General features: G+C 60.1%; 2 protein-coding genes across 6 annotated transcripts; both read left to right on the top strand.

Moving 5' to 3' along the window:
- Positions 1-25: 25 nt before the first annotated feature.
- Positions 26-22372, top strand: SH2B3 (SH2B adaptor protein 3). Of its 5 annotated transcripts, none has more exons than XM_054219697.1 (10): positions 26-561; positions 741-806; positions 919-1704; positions 15664-15765; positions 16032-16123; positions 16242-16333; positions 16525-16739; positions 17025-17242; positions 17606-17987; positions 20330-22372. In XM_054219697.1, exons 1-9 carry the CDS (start codon positions 58-60, stop codon positions 17937-17939), a joined length of 2409 nt encoding a protein of 802 aa, XP_054075672.1. In that variant the 5' UTR covers positions 26-57; the 3' UTR covers positions 17940-17987; positions 20330-22372. The 5 variants fall into 5 exon arrangements, 4 of the variants coding, with proteins under 4 accessions (XP_054075672.1, XP_054075670.1, XP_054075673.1 ...); XR_008469167.1 differs by having other exon boundaries at positions 28-561; positions 17071-17242; XM_054219695.1 differs by lacking the exon at positions 20330-22372 and having other exon boundaries at positions 17606-18130.
- LOC128917094 (uncharacterized) lies at positions 6168-8499 on the top strand. The gene is made up of 2 exons (XM_054219700.1): positions 6168-7000; positions 7127-8499. Exons 1-2 carry the CDS (start codon positions 6381-6383, stop codon positions 7551-7553), a joined length of 1047 nt encoding a protein of 348 aa, XP_054075675.1. The 5' UTR covers positions 6168-6380; the 3' UTR covers positions 7554-8499.
- Positions 22373-22577: the final 205 nt, after the last annotated feature.

Below are 22577 nucleotides of genomic sequence, written 5' to 3'. Positions count from 1 at the left end.
TCGGCGGTAAGCAGCGGGGTGCAACCGGGCCAGCCATGGGGAACGCTGCTGCCGGGCATGCCAGGACGGCTGCACGCCGGCCATGGGTGCCATCAGATTGGCCTTGCAGCGCAATCTGCTCGGGGCAGAGATATGGCGTGGTTTGCCAGAGCCCAACGGCCCCTCGGTCCTGCAGGCAGCAGAGCATCCCCCTGGGGATGTGTGCTCACCCCTGGCCATGCCAGCGGCGCGGCCACATCTCCCCGGGCTGGTGGGGCCGGCTGGATCTGGCAGGCAAGGCAGCTCCGTCCCTGGATTTCTCCAGCTTTTCATGTCGTTTACTCCTCCTCCCGCCCCCACTCCAGTTTTATCAGCTCTGTTGAAATAGGTCCCTGGAGGGAAACCCGTCGGCGGGGCGAAGCTTTGGCAGGAGGCGAGCGGATGCGGGCTGGCCGGGCGTCCCCGCGGGGCGGCGGGCAGCTGCAGGCAGCTGTGCTGGCAGGAAGCCCCAGAGACGCCCCGCGCCGGGACCTGCCGGCACCCCACCTTGCAGGTGGGGAAACTGAGGCACGGCCCTGCAAGGTGGGGATGGGGATGCAAGGTGCTGCGGCGGGGCTGGGCGCTCAGTGGCTTGCACAGCCATTGCCCCTGCCAGGGTGGGGGGTCACAGGCTGTAGCGGTTGCGCGTGGGGCCGTGCCGCTCACCAGGGAGCCGGCTGACCCCGGGCCAGCTGCAGTGTGTGTCCCCATGCTCTACCCAGGTGGATGAAGTATCTTTGATGGGGGCCAAGCTATCCGCAGCAAGCCCCAGGCTGCTTGCCCTGTGGGTATGGATCTGGAGCGGTGTGCGGCCGCGCTGGCCAGGGGCTCTCGGGGTAGAGGGGGAGGTATCGGGGCATTGGGGCCACCCTGACGCCGCGGGTGTGCTCTGTCTTGCAGTGCGGCCGCCTCGCTGGAGCCACGGCAATGAATGGGCACGCTCTGCCGGCCGGCACGCCAGTGCATCCCCGGGGCTGGCATGAGTTCTGCGAGCTGCACGCCATCAGCACCGCCAAGGAGCTGGCACGGCACTACCTGTGCTTCGCCACCGAGCACCCGCACCATGACCTCCTGGCCGCCGAGAACTTCTCGGTGCAGTTCACTGACCTCTTCCAGCAGTACTTCTGCCACGAGGTGAAGGAGGGCTTCGCCATGAACCAGCTCCGCATCCTGCCCGCTGGCCCAGCACGGGATTACCGGGACACGCACCGGCGGCACATGGACGTCTCCTTGGGCACGGTGGCCACCAAAGCCGAGACGGAGCCGGGCGCCCGCCCCGAGCAGCCCGGCCGAGCCCCCGAGGCTGCCCCGATGGGGCTGCGCAAGTCCTGGAGCTCGGAGGAGCTGGCGGGGCCGGCGCGGCGGCCCTTCTCGCTCAGCCAGCTGCGCAGGAGCTGGCGCAGCCTCTTCCGACGCCGTTCCTCGGACACCCTCCCCGGGGACGGGGACGGGGAGGCAGCGGCGGAGGTGGCTCTTAAGCCGGGACTGGGCAAGCGCATCCTGCCGTGGGGGCTGTCGCGGGAGCAGCCCCCCGAGGTGCGCAAGGAGGGGCTCCTCAAGTACGGGCTGTTGGACGAGACCTCCCTGGACAGCGGGACGCGCTGGCAGCGCTGCCGCCTGGTGCTGCGGCGAGCGGGGACGCCCGACGGCGAGGAGTACGTGCTGGAGCTCTTCGACCCCCCCAAGGTAAGAACCTGCCGGCTCTTGCCTGTTTCAGCCAGGGTGATGCTGCGGGTCCATTAGCAGCGCGTTGGGATGCTGGCACATCCCGCCGGGAGGAGCGGGGCTGTGGTGCATCCCTGGTTGCAAGGGTCTCTCACCGTGGGCAATGTCTGGGCCGTGGAGACTGCACCCTCTTTATTTGAGACCTCTGAGAAGGAGAGCAGTGGGCTCGCGTTTGGGGGGGCGAAAGATGCTGTCAGCATGTGCCAAGGGTGGCACAAATGCTAATTGTTGCAGTCACCCAAGATGCAATTGCATTTCTTCCCCCTGGCTTTTCTGGCTAGAAGCAGAGCGCCTGCCTTGCCCTCAGTGCGGAACTGAGGATAAGGGGCTGGTGGCCTCCACACCGCTCGTCCCCGGCCTCACGGACCCGTCCTGGCAAGGCAGGGGGTCGCTGGGTCTGGCGAACCCCAAATTCACCCTGTCCCCGCTGTGCCATGGCTTCAGCAGCCACGGCATCTGCTCGCCTGGGCAGGCTGGGAAAGGAAAGGGAAAATAGAAATTAGGCTTTGTGCCTTCCTCTGTCCCCCGTGGGACCTGTAAGGGAGTTTAATTTTATTTTTTTGTAAGTACTTTTGTGGCTAGAAATTCAGATCCCGGCTACCCCGGGGAGCTCCCGTGGTGCTTAGACGCCGGCTGGAGCGGAGATGATGCAGGATGTGAGTGACCGGGGAGCGATGTGTGTGTGGGGGTGAGCCGTGGTGTTTAATCTTTAAAAAGACAGTTCCTCCACATGGCAGGTCTTACGCAAGCATTATGGGCTGGGTTTTCTCTTTCTTTTTCCTTTTTTTTTTTTTTTTATTTTTTTTTGGTGCTTGTTTAACTTTGATGACCAACCTGTACTTCAGAAGGAGGGAGGCTCGGTAAAGCCGGAGCCTTGTCCCTGCCTTCGGGCTGCGTTTGCCGCTCACGGCAGCGACAGGGCCGGGGGGCAGCTGGCTAAATTCCCGCTACTTCTGTCAAACCACTCCAATATTGAATTTTTTTTTTTATTTTTTTTTTAAAAAAAACCCCAACCCTAAAAACCCAAAACAACACCAGAATTGTCAAAAAAGTAAAAGCCGGTTTTGCTCCGTTGTGTCAGGGCTTGCAGTTGTTTGTCCCCGTGGGAGCGCCTGTCCCTGTCCCGGGACACGGGGAGGTCTGACTCCAAACGGCACCGTTTTGGGGCTCTTTGAGGGTGGTCGCAGCAGCCGGGCAGGGCGCTGGCGTGGTCTGGGCCCCAGCTCACTCCCATGGCATTGGGCACGTCGGACCCGGCGGTGGGGAGGGAGGCGTTGGGCTGGTGTTCTCTGAGACCCTGCTCTGCACCGTCGGTGGCATTTGCCCAGACCTCCCCCTCGGGGCTTTGCAAATACAAGCCAACCAAAAATAGAAGCGAAGCGAAGGCGATGCCCTCCCGGGGGTGGCTGTGCTCCCTGATGCGGGGGGGATTTTGGTGGTTGCATCTGAGGGTGCCTCTCCGTGTTCACCCACCTGTGCCCCCCGCCACCCGGGCACCAAGCTCCTGAACATTCCCCCCCCCCTCCCCACCATGCACATCAGGCTGCAGGGGATTCGGCCGCCTCCACGCCAGGTGGAATCCCCGGTGACCCGGCACAGCCGTGGGGGGAGCTGAGCCGTCCTTTCTGCCGAACCTTTTGCCCCAAAGGGCACAGCGCGGGCAGCGGAGCCGTCACACCCCCGGGCACTCGCACGCCGCAGCAGCGTCCTTGTCCTGCAGGACAAGGTCTGGGATGGGACCCCGCTGGGTGCTGCCTGCTCCCGGGACCTGGCGCTTGCAAACGCTGCTTTTTCCCTTTTTTTTTCTTTTTTTTTTTTTTTTTTTTTTTTTTTCTTTTCTCTTTATTTCCCCCCCCACCCTCCATTTGGGAAGCAAGCCCAGTGCACAGCACATTCTTCCTCTCCCCGCAGCCCCTGGCCGGCTTTGACCCAGGGGTGGGAGGCATTTCAAACAGGACATTTCGCGAGTTCCCCCGGCGCTCGGCAGCGTTATTTCTCGCCGTTTGCAACAAATCTCCGTCCCACGGAGATTTACCCGTGCATCCCGGTCGCCGTGAAGGCTGGGGACCCTGTGGTCCCCGAGCAGAAGGGTTTCTCCGCCAGGTCCGCGGAAGGCGGGGGGATGTTCCTCGCTGGATTTCACGAGTCTCCCCAGTAAATTGCTTCCTGTGCAAATATTCTCAGGGCGGGTCCTTCCTTTCTAATTAACTGGGCCGAGGCCAGATCGTGTCTCCGTTACAGCAGAATCAATCCAGCCCCTTTCCCAGTAACTGCGGTCGAATTCCAAGGGTGCTGGAAAACCCCCCATGGTGCTGGTGGGTCCCGCTCCCCAAACCCAGCAAGGAGCAAACCTTGGAGTGGTGCGAACAGAACAGCTTGTTGGTGGTTATCTTTTTCTTTTTTTTTTTTTTTTTTTTCCTTTAAAATAACTAAATAATAACCAATAACTTCTCAGGGAAGGCTACACGGAGCCCCCTCCCCTCCATCGTCCAGCCCCGGGATGCTCACAGGGCTTTGCCGCTGCCTTCTCCCCTGTGTGGTGGATCTGCTCCTGATTTAAAGATGCCATTGATCATCATGAAAGATTAATGTTTTTAAATAGGTGACGGTAAAAACAGTCCCTGGGGGCTTTCATCCCTGGCTGGTCTCCCCAGAAGCACCCTCCCCTTCTCCCTTTCTACAAATTAAATACTACGATGTAAATCGAAATTCAGCTCAGCCTCCCAGCTTTGCAGCATCAAGCCAAGCCCCCAGATATATTCAGCACCTTGCCATGACCTTGGAAGCGCCAGGTCTGTGGGGAAAAGAGGGGGTGGCCCCACGCGTGCCCCACCATGGCTCGGCTGCTGCTCCCTCGCTCTGCTTCTGGCAGCTTTTATCTTCTTTTCCCCCAGTGCGCTCCGACGGGGCCTCTCAGCCTAATCCCGTAACGTGCCCGGCATCAAAGGGAGCAGGGCGCTTTGAAGAGCCCTAATCCCATTTACTGCTTGGGTGCCTGCGGCCCGCGCTGTGCCGGGCGAAGGGGTGAGTGCCGGCAAGCCGTGCCGGAGCCGCCGGTAATCCCCGCGGCACTGCCCGACGTGGGCATCCCGTCCCCCAGGGATGGGCCGGTCTTGCGTGAGCTTCAGCCGGATGAGATGGGGCTTCCCATCCTTGCAGCTGCTGCTGGGTTGGTTTTGGCATCGCTCCTTCCTCCCTCGAGCGCTGGAAAAACGATGTTGCGAAGGAGGGGTCTGGAGGCGATGGGATCCGGGGCTCTCCCGGGAGAGGGTCACAGCCTCCCGCAGGGCAACGGTGGGCTCAGGGCACCTGACGCAGGGTGGGGGGCACCCGGACCCCCACCCTGGGGAGATGCTGGAGGGTGCTGGTGTGCTGGGGAGAGGAGGGGAGCGAGGATGCCGTGCCACCGATGCTCTGGGCTGGACTCCGCGCTGTGGTGGGGCCATCCTGACGCGCAGAGCGCCTGGAGCAGGGGCATATCGGGGTATCTATAATACCCGTACGTATGGGTGTATAAATACATGTGCCCAGGAAAACCAGTGAAACCCTGGGTATGGTCCCAGGCATGCGGACCACGTGGATTCTCTGATGTCTAGTATGAGGGCAATGCTCACAAGTCCTCCCTGCTTTCCATGGAGGCGCTAACGGCTTTCTCCCTTTTCTACCGTCTCATATAATTTGTAGGATCGGGGTAGCTCTGAGGCCCCTCCACCTTCATAAATTTAAGCCAAAGCTGGCAAAACAGGTTTGCATGTTTTAGGGAAGTCCTGCGGAGTTTCGGGGCTGTTCATCAGCTGAGCCCCAGCCCTGAGTGCCTCTTACATGGCCAAGTCCTAAACTCCGTGAAAACTGTGATTTGCAACGGAAATGTCCCAGGCTGTTTCTGTTGACCAGATGTTTTTACAGGAAGGGGAAGGGAAATGGGATTTGCATTTGTGCTGGATTCTTTATAGCATTTTAATGAAATCCAGTGCATCCCGTAAATTGATGGCATGCCGAGACAAGCCAGGAAGACTCCTTCCGCTGAAAACCCGTGGTGCCTGTGTCATATAGCTCGTACGTCTTCAGCCGTGGCCGCAGGAGGAGCAGTATTTTTATCTCTGCTCGGCGTGAGACTGCTTTGACTTCCTTTTTTTTTTTTCTTTTCTTTTCTTTTTTTTTTTTTTTCTTCCCCCTTCCTTTCACCTGAAGCTGGTTTCTGAGAACTGCCACCTCCTGAGCAAGCAGGTCCTGCGCCGCTGGGGCTCCGATTTTCAGCGCCTGGGGCTCTGCGCAGAAGCCGGCCGGGCATCGTGGTCCCCATCCCCGGCTCCTCCCGGAGCTGCTTTGTGCCTCCAGGAGCAACTGGGGCTGCTCCAACGTGACCTTGAGTGACTCAACCGAGGATATATGGAGAGGCAGTGGCGGAGGAGGAGCTGCCGCCCGTTCCTGCCCGCAGGGATGGAGAGGCCATATTTTGGGAAGCCTTGACCCCAGCAGCAGCTGTGTTTGCATCCCTATCCCAGGCAGGGACTTGAGCAAACCCTCCCCCCCGCCCCCCCCCCCCCCGTCTTTTGCAGCTTTGCTTCCGATCTGAACCACCTTTCCTCTTACTAGTGACCTATAATTATCCTTAAAAACTGGATGCGCCAAGTGGGATGCATAAATGCCCTTCTCCCTGCTGCAGCCCCATGAGCTCCTCTGTTCCTCTCTCTATTCCTGCAAAAAAAACCCCTGATGCAAAATGGTCTTTTCCTCCCAGGGCCACCATAAGCGGGGCAACCGCTGCCCGTGGGCTCCGGCAAACCCCTCTGGGTTTGCCGGAGCCCACGGGCAGCGGTTGCCCCGCGAGAAGGGATTTGCTGGTGATGGGAAGCATGTCAATGTCCCGTCGTTGTCCTGGCCCGGGGAAAGGCACCCTTGTGTCAATCTGGATCCCATTTGGTATCCTCTATCCTGCGAGCCAGAGCGGGCTGGACCACGTGTGCTCCTGCCCCGGTCCCCGTTGTTTGCCCAGGGGCCAGCTGGCTCGCACCACTTTTTTTTTTTTTGATTTTTTTTTTTTTTCTCTCTTTGTTGCAATTAAAAAAAAAAAAGTTAAACAATCCCAGGCTAGCAGGGGTTGCTGCCTTGATCCTTCAGCCAAGAGCGACCCTGTAGGATCATCCCTTAGTGGCTGGACAGTACATGTCTGGAGAGCTGCATCCCTCTCCGGGCATCCCCAGGGACCACATCCCTCTCCGGGCATCCCCAGGGGCTGCATCCCTCACCTGGCATCCTATTCCTGGCATCTGCAGGGGCTGCATCCCTCTCCTGGCATCCTTCTCCTGGCAACCCCAGGGATCACATCCTTCTGGCATCTCCGGGGACTGCATCCCTCACCTGGTGTCCTTCTCCTGGCAACCCCAGGGACCACATCCTTCTCCTGGCATCTCCAGGGGCTGCATCCCTCTCCTGGCATCCTACTCCTGGTATCTCCAGGGGCTGCATCCCTCTCCTGGCATCCTACTCCTGGTATCTCCAGGGGCTGCATCCCTCTCCTGGCATCCTTCTCCTGGCAACCCCAGGGACCACATCGCTCTCCAGGGACTGCATCCTTCTCCTGGCAACCTCGGGGACCACATCCTTCTCCTGGCATCTCCAGGGGCTGCATCTCTCCCCCAGGGACCGCATCCCTCTCCCAGCAGCCCCAGGGACCACATCCTTCTCCTGGCATCTCCAGGGGCTGCATCTCTCCCCCAGGGACCGCATCCCTCTCCCAGCAGCCCCAGGGACCACATCCTTCTCCTGGCATCCCCAGGGCAGGAGCTGGGAAACCTGCCATGGGGTAAGAGCCGGAGAGGTTTGAGTGTGCTGCGATTCCCTCGGGAGAGGCGAAACTGCACCCAAGGGTGCTGGGAGCTGCACCGAAACCCGCCCGCAGACTTTCACCGCCGAGCGGAGCGGGCGGCGCATCCCCTCGCTGCTTCGCTTTCGGCGCCGCGCCACTTGCTGTTCTTCGAAGGCACGCGGGGCTGGGCGGCCTTTTGGCTTTTTGAGATTTTGGTGGTGAATTTTTAAATATTCTCCCCCCCCCCCGCCTTTTTTTTTTTTTTGGTATCGGAGGGTGAGGGCACGCAGGGGGAGGGCGATGAGACAAAAGGTTATTTGTCATTTATTAACCACAACTTTTTCCATCCTTGGTCATGCACGGAAAAAACACTTCTAGCAGCGTAACCACAGCCCCGGCGTTAATTGCTGAAGAGCAGAGTTTCTTATTTTGGAAACCGTGTTGCTGGGATGGAGCTCGCCGGGGCTCGATTGGGTTGCGAGGGGAAGGGTGCGGGACGGAGCCCCAGGCTGCCGCTTCCCCCGGCGCTGGGGTTATGGGGCTTTGCAGGAGGGGGGCTCGGGGGGTTTCCTCCCTTTTGAACCCCATCGTTTAAAATCCACCCTGCTGTTGCTGCAGTGGGACTGGGGGGGATTGCCCCACTGCTCTGACCTCCCCCCCCCCGGCCCGGCTCATGCCGGTGGCTGCTCGCGGTCGGGGCCGTGTCCGTCTCAGGGATGCTGCAGAGCTTCTTGGGTAGGAAAGCACCGTGTGTGAGCTGAGAAGTGAGCAAAAAATGGAGATATTAAGTAAATCACAGGAAAAGGGACTGGGGAAGCGCTGAAGGACCGTGCTGCTTCCCCACCAGCCTCCCGCAGCTGGGGGCGTGATGGGCCACGGGGTGCCGGGGGGTGCTGGGTCCCACTCAGCCCGGGTGTGAGATGCCCGGTGGTGGTTTTTGGGTGGTTGTCTCTTTTTTTTTTTCTTTTTTTTTTTCTTTTTCTTTTTCTTTTTCTTTTTCTTTTTCTTTTCCTTTTCCTTTTTTTTTTTTTTTTTTACGGCCCAGGATGTGGTTGTTTCGAGGCTGAGTGCCGCTTCTTTCAAAGGTAAATATTTATGAGAGGCTGCGCAGGCAGCGTGGGGTCTGGAAGGATTCATCCCGGTGGAGGGGGCTCGGCTGGGGATGGGACTCCCCAGGACTCCTCCCTGCCGGGCAGCCGCTCCCAGCTCTCGTGATGGGTGTCGTGACGTTCATCGTCGTCTTGAGATTATGGTAAAAACGAAGCATTTTGGGCAAGATCTCCTTCCTTTGGCCGGGCCGGGACCAGTGCCAGGCAAGGTCCTGCTTTGGGACCAAAGTACCCACCCGGGGGGGGGGGGCGGGGGGGGAGCGAATGCTCCTCCTTGGGCTCTCGGAGCCCTTCCATGGTCCTGGGTGGTGCAAAATCCCGGGACATCCTGGGGACCCTGCGGGGTCCGTGCTGGATGCCCCCCATCCCTGCGGGGCCAGGCTTTGGGGTGACTCAGTCCCCGGCTGCGGCCGGCTCCCGCTCGCACGCAGACACCTTGTTTACTTTCCACGCTTGTTATTTATTCCAGGAAATTATTAAAGCAGCCCACGCTGGAAGCGAGTTTGGCTTAAAATAAATTAAAAAAAAAAAACTAAAAAAAAAAAAACTAAAGGGGCTGGCGAATGCTGCCTGTTTACAGATCCTGTTTATAGCCCCCGTCTTCCCTATCCCTGCTGTGACCGTGAGCCGCTGGGCTCTCTGCTTTTTTGGGGTGGTTTGCAGGGTTTTGGGGAGGGAAGGTCGCCTCGTTTGTGCGGATCTGGCGGCCGCTGAGGTTTATCAATGCACAAAGAGGGGCAGTCAGCCCCGAGGATGGGGTGGGGGTTTCTAGCTGGACCCCCCCCCAGATCCCTCCCCACAGGTATGGATTTACCCAGCGGCTCTGGGGGTTGTGTTTTATGGCACCCTGGGTTTAATTTAATAAGAAATATGGGCTCGGTGGGTCGGTGGGGATCCGGGCTGTGTTTTCTTGTGTTGCCTTTCGCCGGCGCTCAGCAGCCGCTCGGGATGGGAACAGAAGGAGCTTTGTGCCCCAGCCGCCCCCGAGCCAGCGCTTCAGGCCAGCACAACGGTGCCTCTTGTCACCGCTGAGCCTGGTCCCCTCGGGGATGGCTCTGTCCCCCACCCGCGGGCTTTGGGGATGCCTCGAGACGGGGTGTCTTGGAAGCTCTTTTGTGCCTCCGGTGTCGGTGGGTTGAAGATGCTGGCTGGGGTTTGGGGTGGGCAGAGAGGGGGTTTTGGCGAGGTGATAGCCGGGGTCTTGGTGCGGGGCGGGGATCACCTCTCATGGGCAGAGGTGGCACCTCCTATGCCCAGCACCCCAAGCCCAGAACAGAGAACCCCATGATGGCACTCACTGCTGTCAGTAGGTTTCAGAGTGAACAGCCTCTGCATGCAGGCAGAGAGGCTGGAGTATGCCACCAAAGGGTCCTCTCCAGTGAGCTTTGAGGGGGTGAGCTGGGCTGGGGGGCCCTGCAGTGGACGTGGGGTGCAGAAGGCGTATGAGAGGCCGGGGCTGTGCAGGGAAACGGCCCAAATCAGTGGGATCCCAGCCCCTGTCCCCAACACCAGCGTTGGCATGGCGCTGCCTGGGGCAGACCTGTCCCCTTGGGATCAGCCGTGGTGCAAATGCCCAAGGAGGAGCATCGGGATTAGCTGTGCTACCAACCCCCCGGAGCACTGGGATTAGCTGCCGGAGGACAGATGTTGGGATTAGCTGTGCTGCAAACCTGCGAGGCTGAGCGCCGGGATTAGCCGTGGCGCAAATCCCCGAGGATGAACGCCGGGATTAGCTGTGGTGCAAACACCCAAGGACACATGCTGGGATTATCTGTGGTGCAAAGTCCTCGAGGAGGAGCGTTGGGTTTAACCGTGGTGAAACCTCCCAAGGGCGAACGCTGGGATTATCTGTGATGCAAAGTCCCCGAGGACGAACGCTGGGATTACCCGTGGTGCAAATCCCCGAGGACGATCGCCGGTGCAGCAGACACCTTGCGCCCTCCAGCACCACCCTCGGTGCCCATCCCAGCCCCGCAGGACCCCCGGTGCCACCCCACTGCCCGGCACTGGGACAATGAGATGTTATTTCCCCTCCAGTTGGCCCGGCATCCCCCCGGGATGGGGCTGCGTGTCTCCGTGCTCCTGGGAAACTCCACAAAACTCCCCAGGGCTGTGGGCAAGGGATGTGGTTTTACATCGGCATAACCCGGCACTCGCACGGCTGCAGATTTCGGTGGCTGGCTGGCTGTCCATCCATCCGCCTGTCCGTCCACCGGCAGGGCCGGGCTGGGCTGGGCTATGCTGCAGCTCCGGCTGAGGTTTGTGCCTTGCCGAAGGGGTACAGGGCGGGCTCCGTGATTTACAAGAAGCAACAAATCTCGCCCGTATCCGTCGGGGACTTTGCACAAGGGCTCGTGGCGCTTCCCCGCCTCCCGCGGCGTGACTCAGAGTGGAAGCGAAAGAGCCGGCGCGGGGAAATCCCTGGCACGTGGAGGGGCCGGTGACAGCGACCGTCGCTCTCGAAGGATTTTCCCTCTGCCCCGCACGGTCTCGGCCTGCCGGCCCCATCACCGTGGCTGTCATCCCCATGCCACCACCATCATTCTGTGCCACCACCGTCACCCCCACGCCACTGCTATCATCCCCAGGCCACTACCGTCATTGCTGTGCCACCGCCGTTATCACCATGCCACCAGTCACCACCTTCATCACTGTGCCACTGCTGTCATTGCTGTGCCACGGCCATCATCACCATGCCACTGCCGTCATTGCCGTGCCACCACTGTCATCCCCGTGTCACTGCCACCTTTGCCAGCAGGGGACTGGGTACTGGCCAAATCCGCTGGGAAGGGTGGGTGGCTCCGGCTTCCTCCTGTGTAAACCAGCATTGCAGGCGCTGGCAGGGTTTTGGGGACCCGGCAGAAATGGGCTGAGCCCGGGGGTGTCTGGGTGGGCGGTGGGTGCTGGTACCAGTTGAGCCTAGAGGTGCCCATGGCTCTCCTGGCCATGGGCAGCGTGGCGGTGTGATTGCGCTCTCGTTCTTGGAAAGCTGGCTGCCTTCCTCTTTCTCCAGCCCAAAAAAAGCTCTCCCACCATCTGCCGTGTCCACTGCGCATCCATGCAGGTCGTGCTCCATACGGCAGCGACTCAGAGCATCGCGGTGAGAGCTTTCCTGGCATGTTTGGGCAGGTTGGGAGGAGTTTTGGTTCAAAAAAGAAAAAAAAAAAAAAAATTAAAAAAAATCCCAAATATTCTGGTTGGAGAGGGACCCGTCGTGCCGAGCCAGCCCTCCTGGGCGGTGGTTTCCCCACCGCCGCTCACACGTGCGAGCGGCAGAGGCGGGCGGAAAGGTGCGCTGCGAGGGCTGCCGGAGGGAGGAGCGCGCCGAAAGCAGCCGGCGGCGCCCGGCGGCATGGGCAGCCCGCGGCAGCGCGGCGTGCCCCGGCCTGGCGTAAACACGGGGAGTAAAGAAAGTGGCGGGCGAAGGAGCTGCGGCGAGGGCTGTTACCGGGGGGTTTGCAAGGCGGAAACGCAGCAGCTCCTCTCCGCGCCTGCAGCGCCCGAGCGCAGCCGTGACCTTGGCCTGACCTTCAGCGCTCGCGCTCCCGGCACGACCACAGTGCCGAGCTGGCGTCGGGCTCCTTCCTATATTTGGCAGATGCCGGCAAACCCCACTTTCTCCCGGCCGCCCTGCCCTCCCCAGGTGCGTGGTGGCCACGGATGCCATGCTGGCACTCCTCGTGCCGTGCCAGTTCTCCCAGTGCCATGCTGGTGCTCCCCATGACATCCCCCCCCGCCAGTGTCGGGGATGCGGGGACACAGGACAGGGGGTGCAGTGGGGTGTCCACCACCCGGGTTGAGCGTTGGGCTCTGGAGGGATGCTCTGGGCTGGGAGCAGCCATCTTCCATCTTCCTCCATCTTCCAGTTTGCCACATGTCCCCTGACAGTGGGGACAGCTCTGGCCTGGCTGGAGCTTTGTATTTTTAAACTCTGGAAAAAAATCCTCTGCAAAGAGCAAAAATACAAATAGTGGGGGTCAGGAGACCGCAGGTGGGAGGACACTGCTCTCGAGCACTAAATTTAAGTAGGCGCTGAGAGCTGTGTGGCTCTTGTCATGTGTCCCCATGGGTGACTCGATGTCCCCAGCAATGCCTGGCCACTGTCAGTCCCTGCAGGGAGAAGGGATCTGGGGGAGCCGGGCTGGATCCTGCTGCCGTCAGCCCTGTGAGCCGGACGTCACCCGTGTCACAGCCCAGGATGGCCGATTTTGCGTGCCAGGTGTCAGGACCGGGGATGCCACAGCTATGGCACGGTGGGGGCTGTGTTCTGGGGGCTTGGGAGTGCAGCTTTGTGGGACATCGTGTCCCCAGGTGATGTTGGGGGGCGTGTTCAACCTTGTGCTGGGGTGTCCCCCATGTGCACAGGATCCTTTGGGAAGCAGTGGGGTGAAGTCTCTGGGGTGGGAGCTGGTGCTGGTTGGGCTGCGGGGCTGAGCTGGGGCAGCATGCTGAGCATCCCATCCCATCCTGAGCATCTCATCCCATCCCTTCCCATCCCGAGCATCCCTGCCCATCCGGAGCATGCCATCCTGAGCATCTCTTCCCATGCTAAGCATCCCTTCCCATCCAGAGCATCCCATCCCATCCTGAGCATCCCATCCCAAGCATCCCATCCCATCCCAAGAATCCGGAGCATCCCTGTCCATCCTAAGCATCCTGACCATCCCGAGCATCCTATCCCATCCTAAGCATCCCTTCCCATCCCGAGCATCCCATCCCGAGCATCCCATCCCATCCTGAGCATCCTATCCCATCCTAAGTATCCCTTCCCATCCCGAGCATCCCATCCCGAGCATCCCATCCCATCCTGAGCATCCCGAGCATCCCAAGCCCAGCCGGCAGCAGGGGATACCCAGCCCCACGATGCTGCCGTGGCACCTCTCTTGCCGAGAAGGAGCCCGTGGGTGCCGGGTGAACGCGCAGCCTGTTGAGTATGCAGTTTTGGTTACCGAGAAATCCCTTTCTCGGTACGGGCTGCCATCGAGCAGGGCATCTTGTGGTCAGGTGTGGTGGTTCGGGGGGGGGAGCGGGGGCACCGTGCCTGCGGTAGGCACTTCTCCGAAGCCAGACTCGTTTTTCGGGCACCGTATCTCTCTGCTGCATCATTTCCTTCTCCCTTCACCCTCCCCGTCTGTGCTTTTTCCCGGGGAGGGAAGCAGGGCGGGGGGGGGCTTCGCCGAACTCCCTCTTTCCTGGAATTTCCCCCTTCCTAGGAAAGCGGGAGGGCCGACCCCGACGCTGTGCTCGGGATGGGTGCCGATAAAACCCGCCACGCCAGCGAGCCCGGGGGACGTGCCGGGCGTCACAACCCGCGTACGGGAAAGCAGCCAGGATGGGCCAAAAACCCCTTGGGCTTTCTCCCGGCAGGACTTTGCACAGGACGGGGGTTATCTTCCGAGGATGGCCAAAAAAAAAAAAAAGGATAAAAATCCTTTGGGATAAAGCACCGGCGGCTCGCGGCACCCCCGGGCCCGTCGGCGACAGTGATTGCAGCTGCAGCTGTAGCTGCAATCACTGTCGCCGACGGGCCCGGGGGTGCCGCGAGCCGCCGCGGTAGCGCCCAACCCCGTTGCACGATGCCGTTCGGTGAGCGACTTCTAAGAACTTTCTTTTCGGCGCAGCTCGGCGCTGATAAGGGCTGATCCCTCTCGCGCTGCGTTTCCGGCCCCGAAAGTACACCGAGTCCTCGGTCGAGAGTGTCGAGGGAGGGAGGGAGGGAGGAAGGAGGGGGGGGATGGAAAAAAAAAAAAAAAGAAAAAAGCAAATAAAGACAGTTTGGTTGGGTGACCGTGGAGAGGGACGGGTCCCCCAGCGCCCGGTGGGGACCCCCCTTGGGGTTGTGGAGGTGGCTGGGGACATGGCAGGGGTGGCTTTGCTGCCAGCGTCGCAAGCTCGGAGCAAAATTAATGTGCTTCGGTTGGCAAACACCGTCGTGACTGGCGTCCCCGCGGGGACGGTGGCCGTGGATCGTCAAGGCGGGGAGCGGGGGGAATGCCGGGGCTGGCACAGGGTGCAGAAGCTCAGCCTGTGGGATGCTGAAGCCACCACCGCGTGAATCACAGCCAGCCAAAATTTTGTCGTACCGTGCTGGCAGCAAGCCCAGCACCGGGGCGGGGGGACACGAGCTTGCCAGGCACATACCAGCGCTGGCTGGGCTTTGCTGGGTTGCACGGGGCGGCTCGCTAGCCACACGCTTGGCTCCGGCCATGTGGATGAGCACGGAGGGGTCAGCTCCATCGTCCAGGACCGGTGCAGGGGTCCCCCAGGGGCATTTCGTATCCAAGGAGGGTCCCTGGCACCCCGGATACAGCCCGGTCCCGGCGGTGGCCGGGTGGCTGCCATATGCCGTACGCAGCCTCGCGGCGGTCAGCGGCTCGCTTGCCAGCGCACGGGGCACGCTGGGCAGCGGCGGAACCGAAAGCTGCGGGGAGGGGTATTATTAGTCTTTCTGGAAGTGTTTGCTCAGCTTTTTGTCATGTGCCTGTGTCAGCGCCAAACCGGCCGGGTGGGCACGGGGAGCTCTTGGCACGCCACCCCTGAGCGCACTGCCGACCCCCCCCAGCCCTGCGCCCACAACCGGGGTGCTCCCTGCCCGCACCCCAGTTTCCCCAGCGGTGCACACAGTCTCCCCAGCACACGCTGCCACGCTGGGAACCCCCTTCTCCCTCCTCTCCTCCACCCATCCCTCCGCTGCCAGGTCCTTGGGGGGGCCACCAAGGTGGGTCCCCACTCCGGGCACCACTCAGCCCCCCCCAGCAGTGCCCTGACAGTGCCCTGACAATGGCCGGGTAGCGCCGTGCAGGGTATTTCCTTGCCACATGGGGTATTTCCTTGCCGGTGGGGTATTTCCCTGCAGAGCGGGGTATTTCCTCGCTGGCTGCCATGCCTCGGGTGGCTCCCGGCAGGCTCAGCCCCATCCCGGCAGAGCAGCAGGACGTGGGGTGACATTTTGGGGTGCAGGGGTGTTGGGGCTGAGCTCAGCCGCCGTGTTCCCCTCCGCAGGGCTCCAAGCCGAAGCTGCACGCCGCCTGCTCCGCCATCCAGGAGGTGCGGAGGTGCACGCGCCTCGAGATGCCCGATAACCTCCACACCTTCGTCCTCAAGGTAGGGCCTGGCCGAGGGGGTCCGCAGCCGGTCCCGAGGCCTTTCCCACCCTCCGGGGCGCACATGGCTGCCGAAATCTCCCGTGCCAAATTTCGGTTCCTCTTCCCAACTAGGGACAGGGTGCACAGGAGGATGCGGCATTCGGGTGGGGGATGCTCTGCCCCGGCCGGGGTCAGGGTCGGTCCCCAAGTGCGGGTGGGTGGGAGGGGGATGCAGATCTCTTTCTCTCTCTGAAGCCTCCTTGTCCCTCTCTCATGTCCCCCCAGGTCGCCAACGCCACCGATGTCGTGTTCGAGGCCGGGGACGAGCAGCAGCTCAGCTCCTGGACGGCCGAGATCCGGGAGTGTGCACACAGGGGGTGAGCGCCCGGCGGGTGTCCCCGAGCCTGGGGATGGGGACAGCCACTCCGTGTCCCCCAGCACCATTCCTGTCACCCACCGCCGGTGCTCAGCCTGGCTTCTTTTGTCCCCCGGCAGGTCTGACATGGGCGACCCTGAGCTCCTGGCGTGCCGGCACCCCGACCCTGCGGCCACCAGCCCCGCTACCAACACCGACAACCTCAGCCAAGGTGAGCAGCAGGGATGCCCGGGGGACCCTGGGGACAGGGCAGAGGTGCAGGGGACATCCCTCGCTTGGGGGGATCCCTGCCATGGCATCCCCGAATTGTACAGCAGGGGGGCAGAGCCAGAGGGGAGGGGACCGGGGGTGGTGGGCAGGGGTCCCCTTGTCCCCGGGGCACTCATCCCTGTGCCATGGCAGGGGCGACGCCAGGGGGCCCGGGGGAGGCGGCGGGACCGAAGATGGAGCAGTTCCTCTCCTCCTGCCCCTGGTTCCACGGGCCCATCTCCCGCGTGAAGGCGGCTCATCTGGTGCAGCTGGGGGGGCTGGAGGGCCACGGCGTCTTCCTGGTGCGGCAGAGCGAGACACGCCGCGGCGAGTACGTGCTCACCTTCAACTTCCAGGGCAGAGCAAAGGTACGGGCGGGAGAAGGGGCTGGGGCAGGGGGGGGCAGAAATCTCGCAGGAGTCCCTCGGGCAACCTCCCCACCGCAGTGTGGTCCCTGTCCCATCCCACCCCGTGGAGATGCTCTCCTTGCCTGGTGGTCACAGTGGGCTGGTGGCCCCGTCCCCGCTCCTGGCGGGGCAAAACACCCTGCAACGAGCAGGGCACCGCGGGCTGGGGGTGCAGCACGTCATGCTAAGGCCATTTGTCCCTTCCCCACCCCAAATATCCCTGTGTCCCCCCATCATCTCCTCCAGCAAAGGAGCCGGTGGAAGGGTAACAGGTCCGTGCTCCTCCCCGCAGCACCTGCGGCTGGCGCTGACGGAGCGGGGCCAGTGCCGCGTCCAGCACCTCCGCTTCTCCTCCATTGTGGAGATGCTGCACCACTTCCATCGCTACCCCATCCCGCTGGAGTGCGGCACAGCCTGCGACGTCCGTCTGTCCAGCTACGTCGTTGTCCTGCCCCAGCCACAAGGTAGGCGGGCAGGGAGGGATGGGGACGTTCCCGGGGGGTGCAGGGATGGAGGGGGTGTCCCGGCAGGAGGGTCCCTGGGATGGATGCGGATGTCCCAGAGCTGGGCCCTTTGGCTGCACGTGGCTGGGGAGGCCGGGAGAGGGGGGGGAAGCGGAAGCATCCGGGCAGCGGCACAAAAGGTGACTCCCGAGCTCCCGGCTTCCTCTTTCCAAAAAGGAGAAGCTGCCCTAAATCGCCGGCTGCTCCCCGCTGCGGCCAGGGCGGGTGCAGAATGCGCCCCGGACCCCCACCCTGGTACCCACAGCGGGGGGCGATGGGGCAGGAGCATCCCACCCACCTGCCGTCTCTCCCCTCCACCCGCAGCTCCCGGCTCCGGCAGCACCGTCCCCCTCTCCCTGCGCGTTCCCAGCTGGAGCCCCGAATTCAGCCTCGCCCCCGCCGGCTCCTCCTGCCCCCGCGGCCCCGACGAGACCCCCCCGGGCCCCCCGCCGGAGCAGATCTTCCACCTGGTGCCGCCGCCGGCCGAGCTGGCGCAGAGCCTGCGCCCCAGCGGGGCAGCCACGGCCCCCGGCCACCGGCACCGCGATTCGGACTACGAGGTGGAGGCACCGGGCCGGGGCCACGTCCGCGCCATCGACAACCAGTACACGCCGCTCTGACGGGCGCCGGGATGCACTTTCGGGTGGAGAAATCCTAGAGACCTTCTGGGAACACCAGAAAGAATGTACTTCGTTTCTTCCTTCTGGTTAGGGATGATTATTATATTTTTTGTAAGGAAGGGGGTAATTTTTCACTCCAGTACGGGTGTGCTCCCTCTCTTTGGCCTGTTAAAGGGCCTTTTATTTTTATTTTTTGTTGTTATTATGAAAGCTTTCTCATTACTGTTTACACACACTGCTCCTGCCTGCATCCCTGCGTCCCGAGCATCGTGCCATCAGGCTCGGTCTCCCGCCTGTCCCTGACACGACAGTGCCAGGAGGAGCCGGGGTCTTGCGTTACACCCCTATAATTGGAGAAAGGAAAGGGAAAAAAAAAAAAAGGGGGGGGGGGTGGGGGGTGGGAAAAAAAGTGGATTCTAAATTCATCGACCAGTTGCTGCTCCGGGCTGCGCAACCCGCTGCCGTTGCCAAACCCTCCAGCAAAGCCCGACCTGCCGGAGCTGAGCTCCCGCGTCGGGCGAAGATGACGATCGCGATCAGAGCTGGGGCTTCATTTTTTTTTTTTTTAAGATAAGGCAAAAACAGGCTTTTCTTGCTCTTTTTTTTTTTTTTTAACCTAGCGCAGTTGCAGTTGCTCCCCGCACCAGCCAGACGAATACTTAGCCATTCGCCTTGCTAATCAAGACGTGAACACTAACTGCTCCCTCATTAATAAAGTCACTAGCTGAGAACTAACGCAGAGACTGACAGCAGGCGGCTCCTCCTGGTGATGAAGGTGCTTTATCCCGGTGGTGGAGGCATCTTATCCCAGCGATGGAAGCATTTTAGGCACAAATCTAAATCAGTTTTTCCCCCCAAGTACTTTTTTACCTCGCCAGCACAGGTGGCTGCCCCCCCCCACCGCTCTCGCTTGCCTCTTTTCCCGCCCCCCCCCCCAAGCACTGTGTGACCAAGAGTTTGGTGGTATTTAAAGCTCTGCAGCAGCCTTCTGCAGGCAAGGGGGTGCCATCGGCGTATGCTTCCCTGCCTGGAGAAGCTTTTTCCCAGCCAAATCCCCCTCCCCGAGCCCGCTGAGGGGCTGCACCCCCGCGATGTGCCTTAGGTGGGTCAGTACCCCAACCTCCGCTGCCGTTTCCAGGCTGTGTGCCCCCCCCCGAGCCCCGGTGCCCTTTACCTGGGGCAGCTGGGGCGGCCGCGCCGGGAGAGGAACCGCTTCTTAGAAGCTGCCGTTATTTTAAGAATAAGGAAGGGGCCGGAGCCGTTGCGACAGGCGGGAGGGGATGTTCGCCCCACTCCACTTCCAGATTTCTCAGTGCAGCCCGCGTGGCCTTCCCCGGGATTTCGGATGCAAAACTTGCCTTGAAACGGCCTTACAGGCAAAAAGACTTTAATTTTTTTTTTTTTTTTTTTTTTTTTTTAAGTGGAGATGCCCTCAGGAGCTCATTTAGGAATGAATTGCAAAGCAAGCAAACAAAAAGCCTCGTGGGGTTGAGTTGGGGTGTTTTGCAAACATCTAAGCCCCTCGGCAGGGCTTTGCCGGAGCCGGTGTGCGGTGAGCCCGGTTGGTTGGCAGCCGCAGCCCGAGGAGCCGAACTCTGCTCAAGGGCAGGAACCGAAGGGGACGATCACGGCGCGGGGGCAGAAAGGGCAGACGTAGCGCAGGCAGGAGCCAGGGGCAGGCAGGGCCAAAACAGCTGGGGCCAAACGCAGGCGAGGGACCGGCCGTGAGAGCAAATCTGGTTTTGTAAGTCGTAGTCAAAGGATGGAGAAAGCGGACACCATCAACTAGAGAAACAACTTAGGATTTCCATTTTGTGCCTCCCCGTCGCTCTCTCCCAGGCTGTCTCTGTACATTCAGAACAGGCAAGGTCTTTTTTTCCCCCTTTCCCTTTTCCCCTTCCCTTTTCACCCTTCAACAAGCTGAAAACGGGCGCACGGGGAGCATTCCCATATCCCGGCGGGGCCCGGCGTTTCCCGGCGCTCAGCGCACACCGTCGCGCTCGCTCTTGAAAGCGGAGGGTGAAGAGCAAACGGCAGCTCCAGCGCTGCCGAAGCCGGACAGGCGGCTGGAGAAACAAAGGCAGCCCTGTCCTCGGCTGGAGCTTCTCCGCCATATCCACATCCCATTTTCCTTCCCGGACCAGCAAAAAGGCTGCACCGAATGGCAGGAACATATAGCCGGGGCTGGTTTGTGGCCGGCAAGGCGCTCCCTTCGTCGCTAATAACTAATTGCCCCCGGTCTTGCATTTCTAGGGATGAAGAAGGGAAGGGGAGGAAGCGTAGCGCAAGTTGTTGGCTCCTTCAGCTGCTTGCTGCGTGGCTCCCGGGGCACGCGTGCCTCGGAAAAACCCACACGCTAAATCTTACGAAGGTTCAAAGAGCTGATTTTTTTTTTTTTTGTTTTTTTTTTTGTCCTGCTGAGCTCCAGGCAGTCCCATTCAAAGGGTTCTTTCCCCAAAGGACGAGGTGACCTCACCCGAATCACACCAGAGCGTCCGCAAGAAGGAACGGGCTGGGAAAAGGGGTTGGAAAAGGGATCGCTATTCATGGCCGGCACAGCCTGTGCCAGATAAATCAGATGCTGCTGCCGCCGGGATGGGTTGTTTTGGTGCGCCGGGGCTTATCGTTCGAGCGCCAACAACTAAACATGCATGCGCATGTGGTATTTTTAACCTGCCGTTTTAATTGCAAAGGGGTTTCTCCGTAGTTTAGATGGAAATCGCTGCGCTTGATTAGCAGAATATACATGGAGTTCATTATCGCCCCGTCAGCCGCTTCCCCTCTGCAAACAAAACTCCGGCGGACGCGAGCTCCCGTTCTCCCCAGCGAGCACTGGGGAAGTGGCTCTGATAAATTATTTAATAAGAGTTATTTCCTTCTCGGACCTCACCACCAAGGTAGCCAAGGGCCGTTTCACCACCAAGCCGCTCCCGCCAAGGGGCTCGTTTGGTTTAAGCTAATTTAGCCAAGCCCAGAGCTGCTGCTCTCCCTCTCCAGCCACCCAGCTCGGTCCCCCCCACCCAACCCCAGCTGCACCAGGACCCATGGCACGGATTCCGGGGCTATTTGCCCAGCTCCTGAAGGGCTGAGTTCGAAATCCCATTTCTCCTAGAAACCATCTGGCTTGTGACCCAGGTGAGAGCCTGACGCGCAGCCCTTCCTCCGCTCCTGCCAGCACCCATCAATCCAGGTCCTCCTCTTTATTATAGCAGCAGGAAAAGGGCATGAAACCATTCCGTTATATGGAATATAAGCAACCTGAAGGAATTTTTATATTCTAAACTTAGGAAAGGAGCTTAGGACTCAGCAGGTTTAGTTCCCCGGCCCACGTGGGCTCTTATCGGCTTTATGAAGTAGCAGCATCGAGTTTTGGGAGGAGGGGAAGCCATGGGGAAAGCCCCCGCAGGGCTGCAGGTACAGCCATCTCCTAGGCTCCCACGGAGGAGAAAGAGCCTTTTCCTGGAGCTGAAATAAAGTGGGATGTGACCGCTGAGGGCTCAGCTTGGTCCTGGAGATGGACACATGCAACACGTTTGGAGCCAAGGCGACAAAGCCATGACTCAAGCCCAGCTCTCGGTGCCTTTGGCTGGAGCCTTTGCCCGGTGCCCGTTGGTGCCGCTCCCCGAGGGGAGGCCCAGCAGGGAGGGAAGCCCCATTTCAGCCGGCTACTCAGGACAGTTGTTTTTGGCAATAAAGATGCAAAACGGGCAGTGCCTTCGCTCTCTAGGACAGCAGGGACCTGGTTTAGTCCATAACCTGAGTCCAGCCAGATATGGAAACCACCCTCCCTATCGGTGGCTTTTGCGTGTCCCTACGGGTGACGGGTTCTGAAGAAGTTCCTGACGTGAACCCGTATTTCATGTCTTCGTCCATCCCTCCCTCCCTCCCGCAACCCAGCCCTGAGATACGGCACCAGCAATCCACAGGAGGTCACCAAACACTGACACCCCCATTCCCTCACCGATGGCTTTTGCGTCAAAACTATTTTGGGGCAAAGCTTCTAAGAAGAGGTCCAGGTCCGGGGTGAGGCCAAAGCTCCTCATTTCTTACAGTCTCCAGCCTACAGAACACTGCTGTCATCCAACCAACACAGTTTTACTCTAACAAGCCTACAAAGCCTTAAAATCTTGACTAACAGGTTTGAGTACAATATTCCAAATTTTAATTTAAGCTTGTTCAATCTGAACAGCCCCCGACCTTCACCAGCGACTACCAGAGGTGGGGGAGGCGACTGTGCATTCTCCGCCTTTAGCAGGATAATTAAAGCCAACAGTTTGTTGGATGAAAAGCAGATTGATCCGAGAGTTCTACTTTTCACCTGCACAATTCTTGTATAGTAGGTTTTTCTATATATTGTTTCTGTATGTACTGTACAAGTAACTTATTCTTGAATAATGCAGTTTTGACATAATATAAAAAAAAAAAATCTGCTCTTAATAAACTGTTTTTAGAACTTGTTTCTCACTTTGAATCTTTAGTCTGATTCTCTGTAGGTGCCTGGATATTATTTTAACAGATACTGAATTAATGGCTGCTAAAAGACAGAAACCCTCCCCTAGAAAGGTAAAGAAAGCGATAACCTGCGCGAGGAGCCGTTTCTTCTCAGAAGACTCCTTCCAGGAGTCCTGCCCCAAGTCACCATCACGGTCCGTGACGGTCTCATGCCCCCTGCTGCC

This window comes from Rissa tridactyla, chromosome 13 (genome assembly GCF_028500815.1).
Source record: "Rissa tridactyla isolate bRisTri1 chromosome 13, bRisTri1.patW.cur.20221130, whole genome shotgun sequence".
Classification (NCBI taxonomy): Eukaryota; Metazoa; Chordata; class Aves; order Charadriiformes; family Laridae; genus Rissa; species Rissa tridactyla.
Note: the sequence above shows the minus strand (reverse complement) of the source record. Positions and strands in the feature narration are given on the sequence as shown.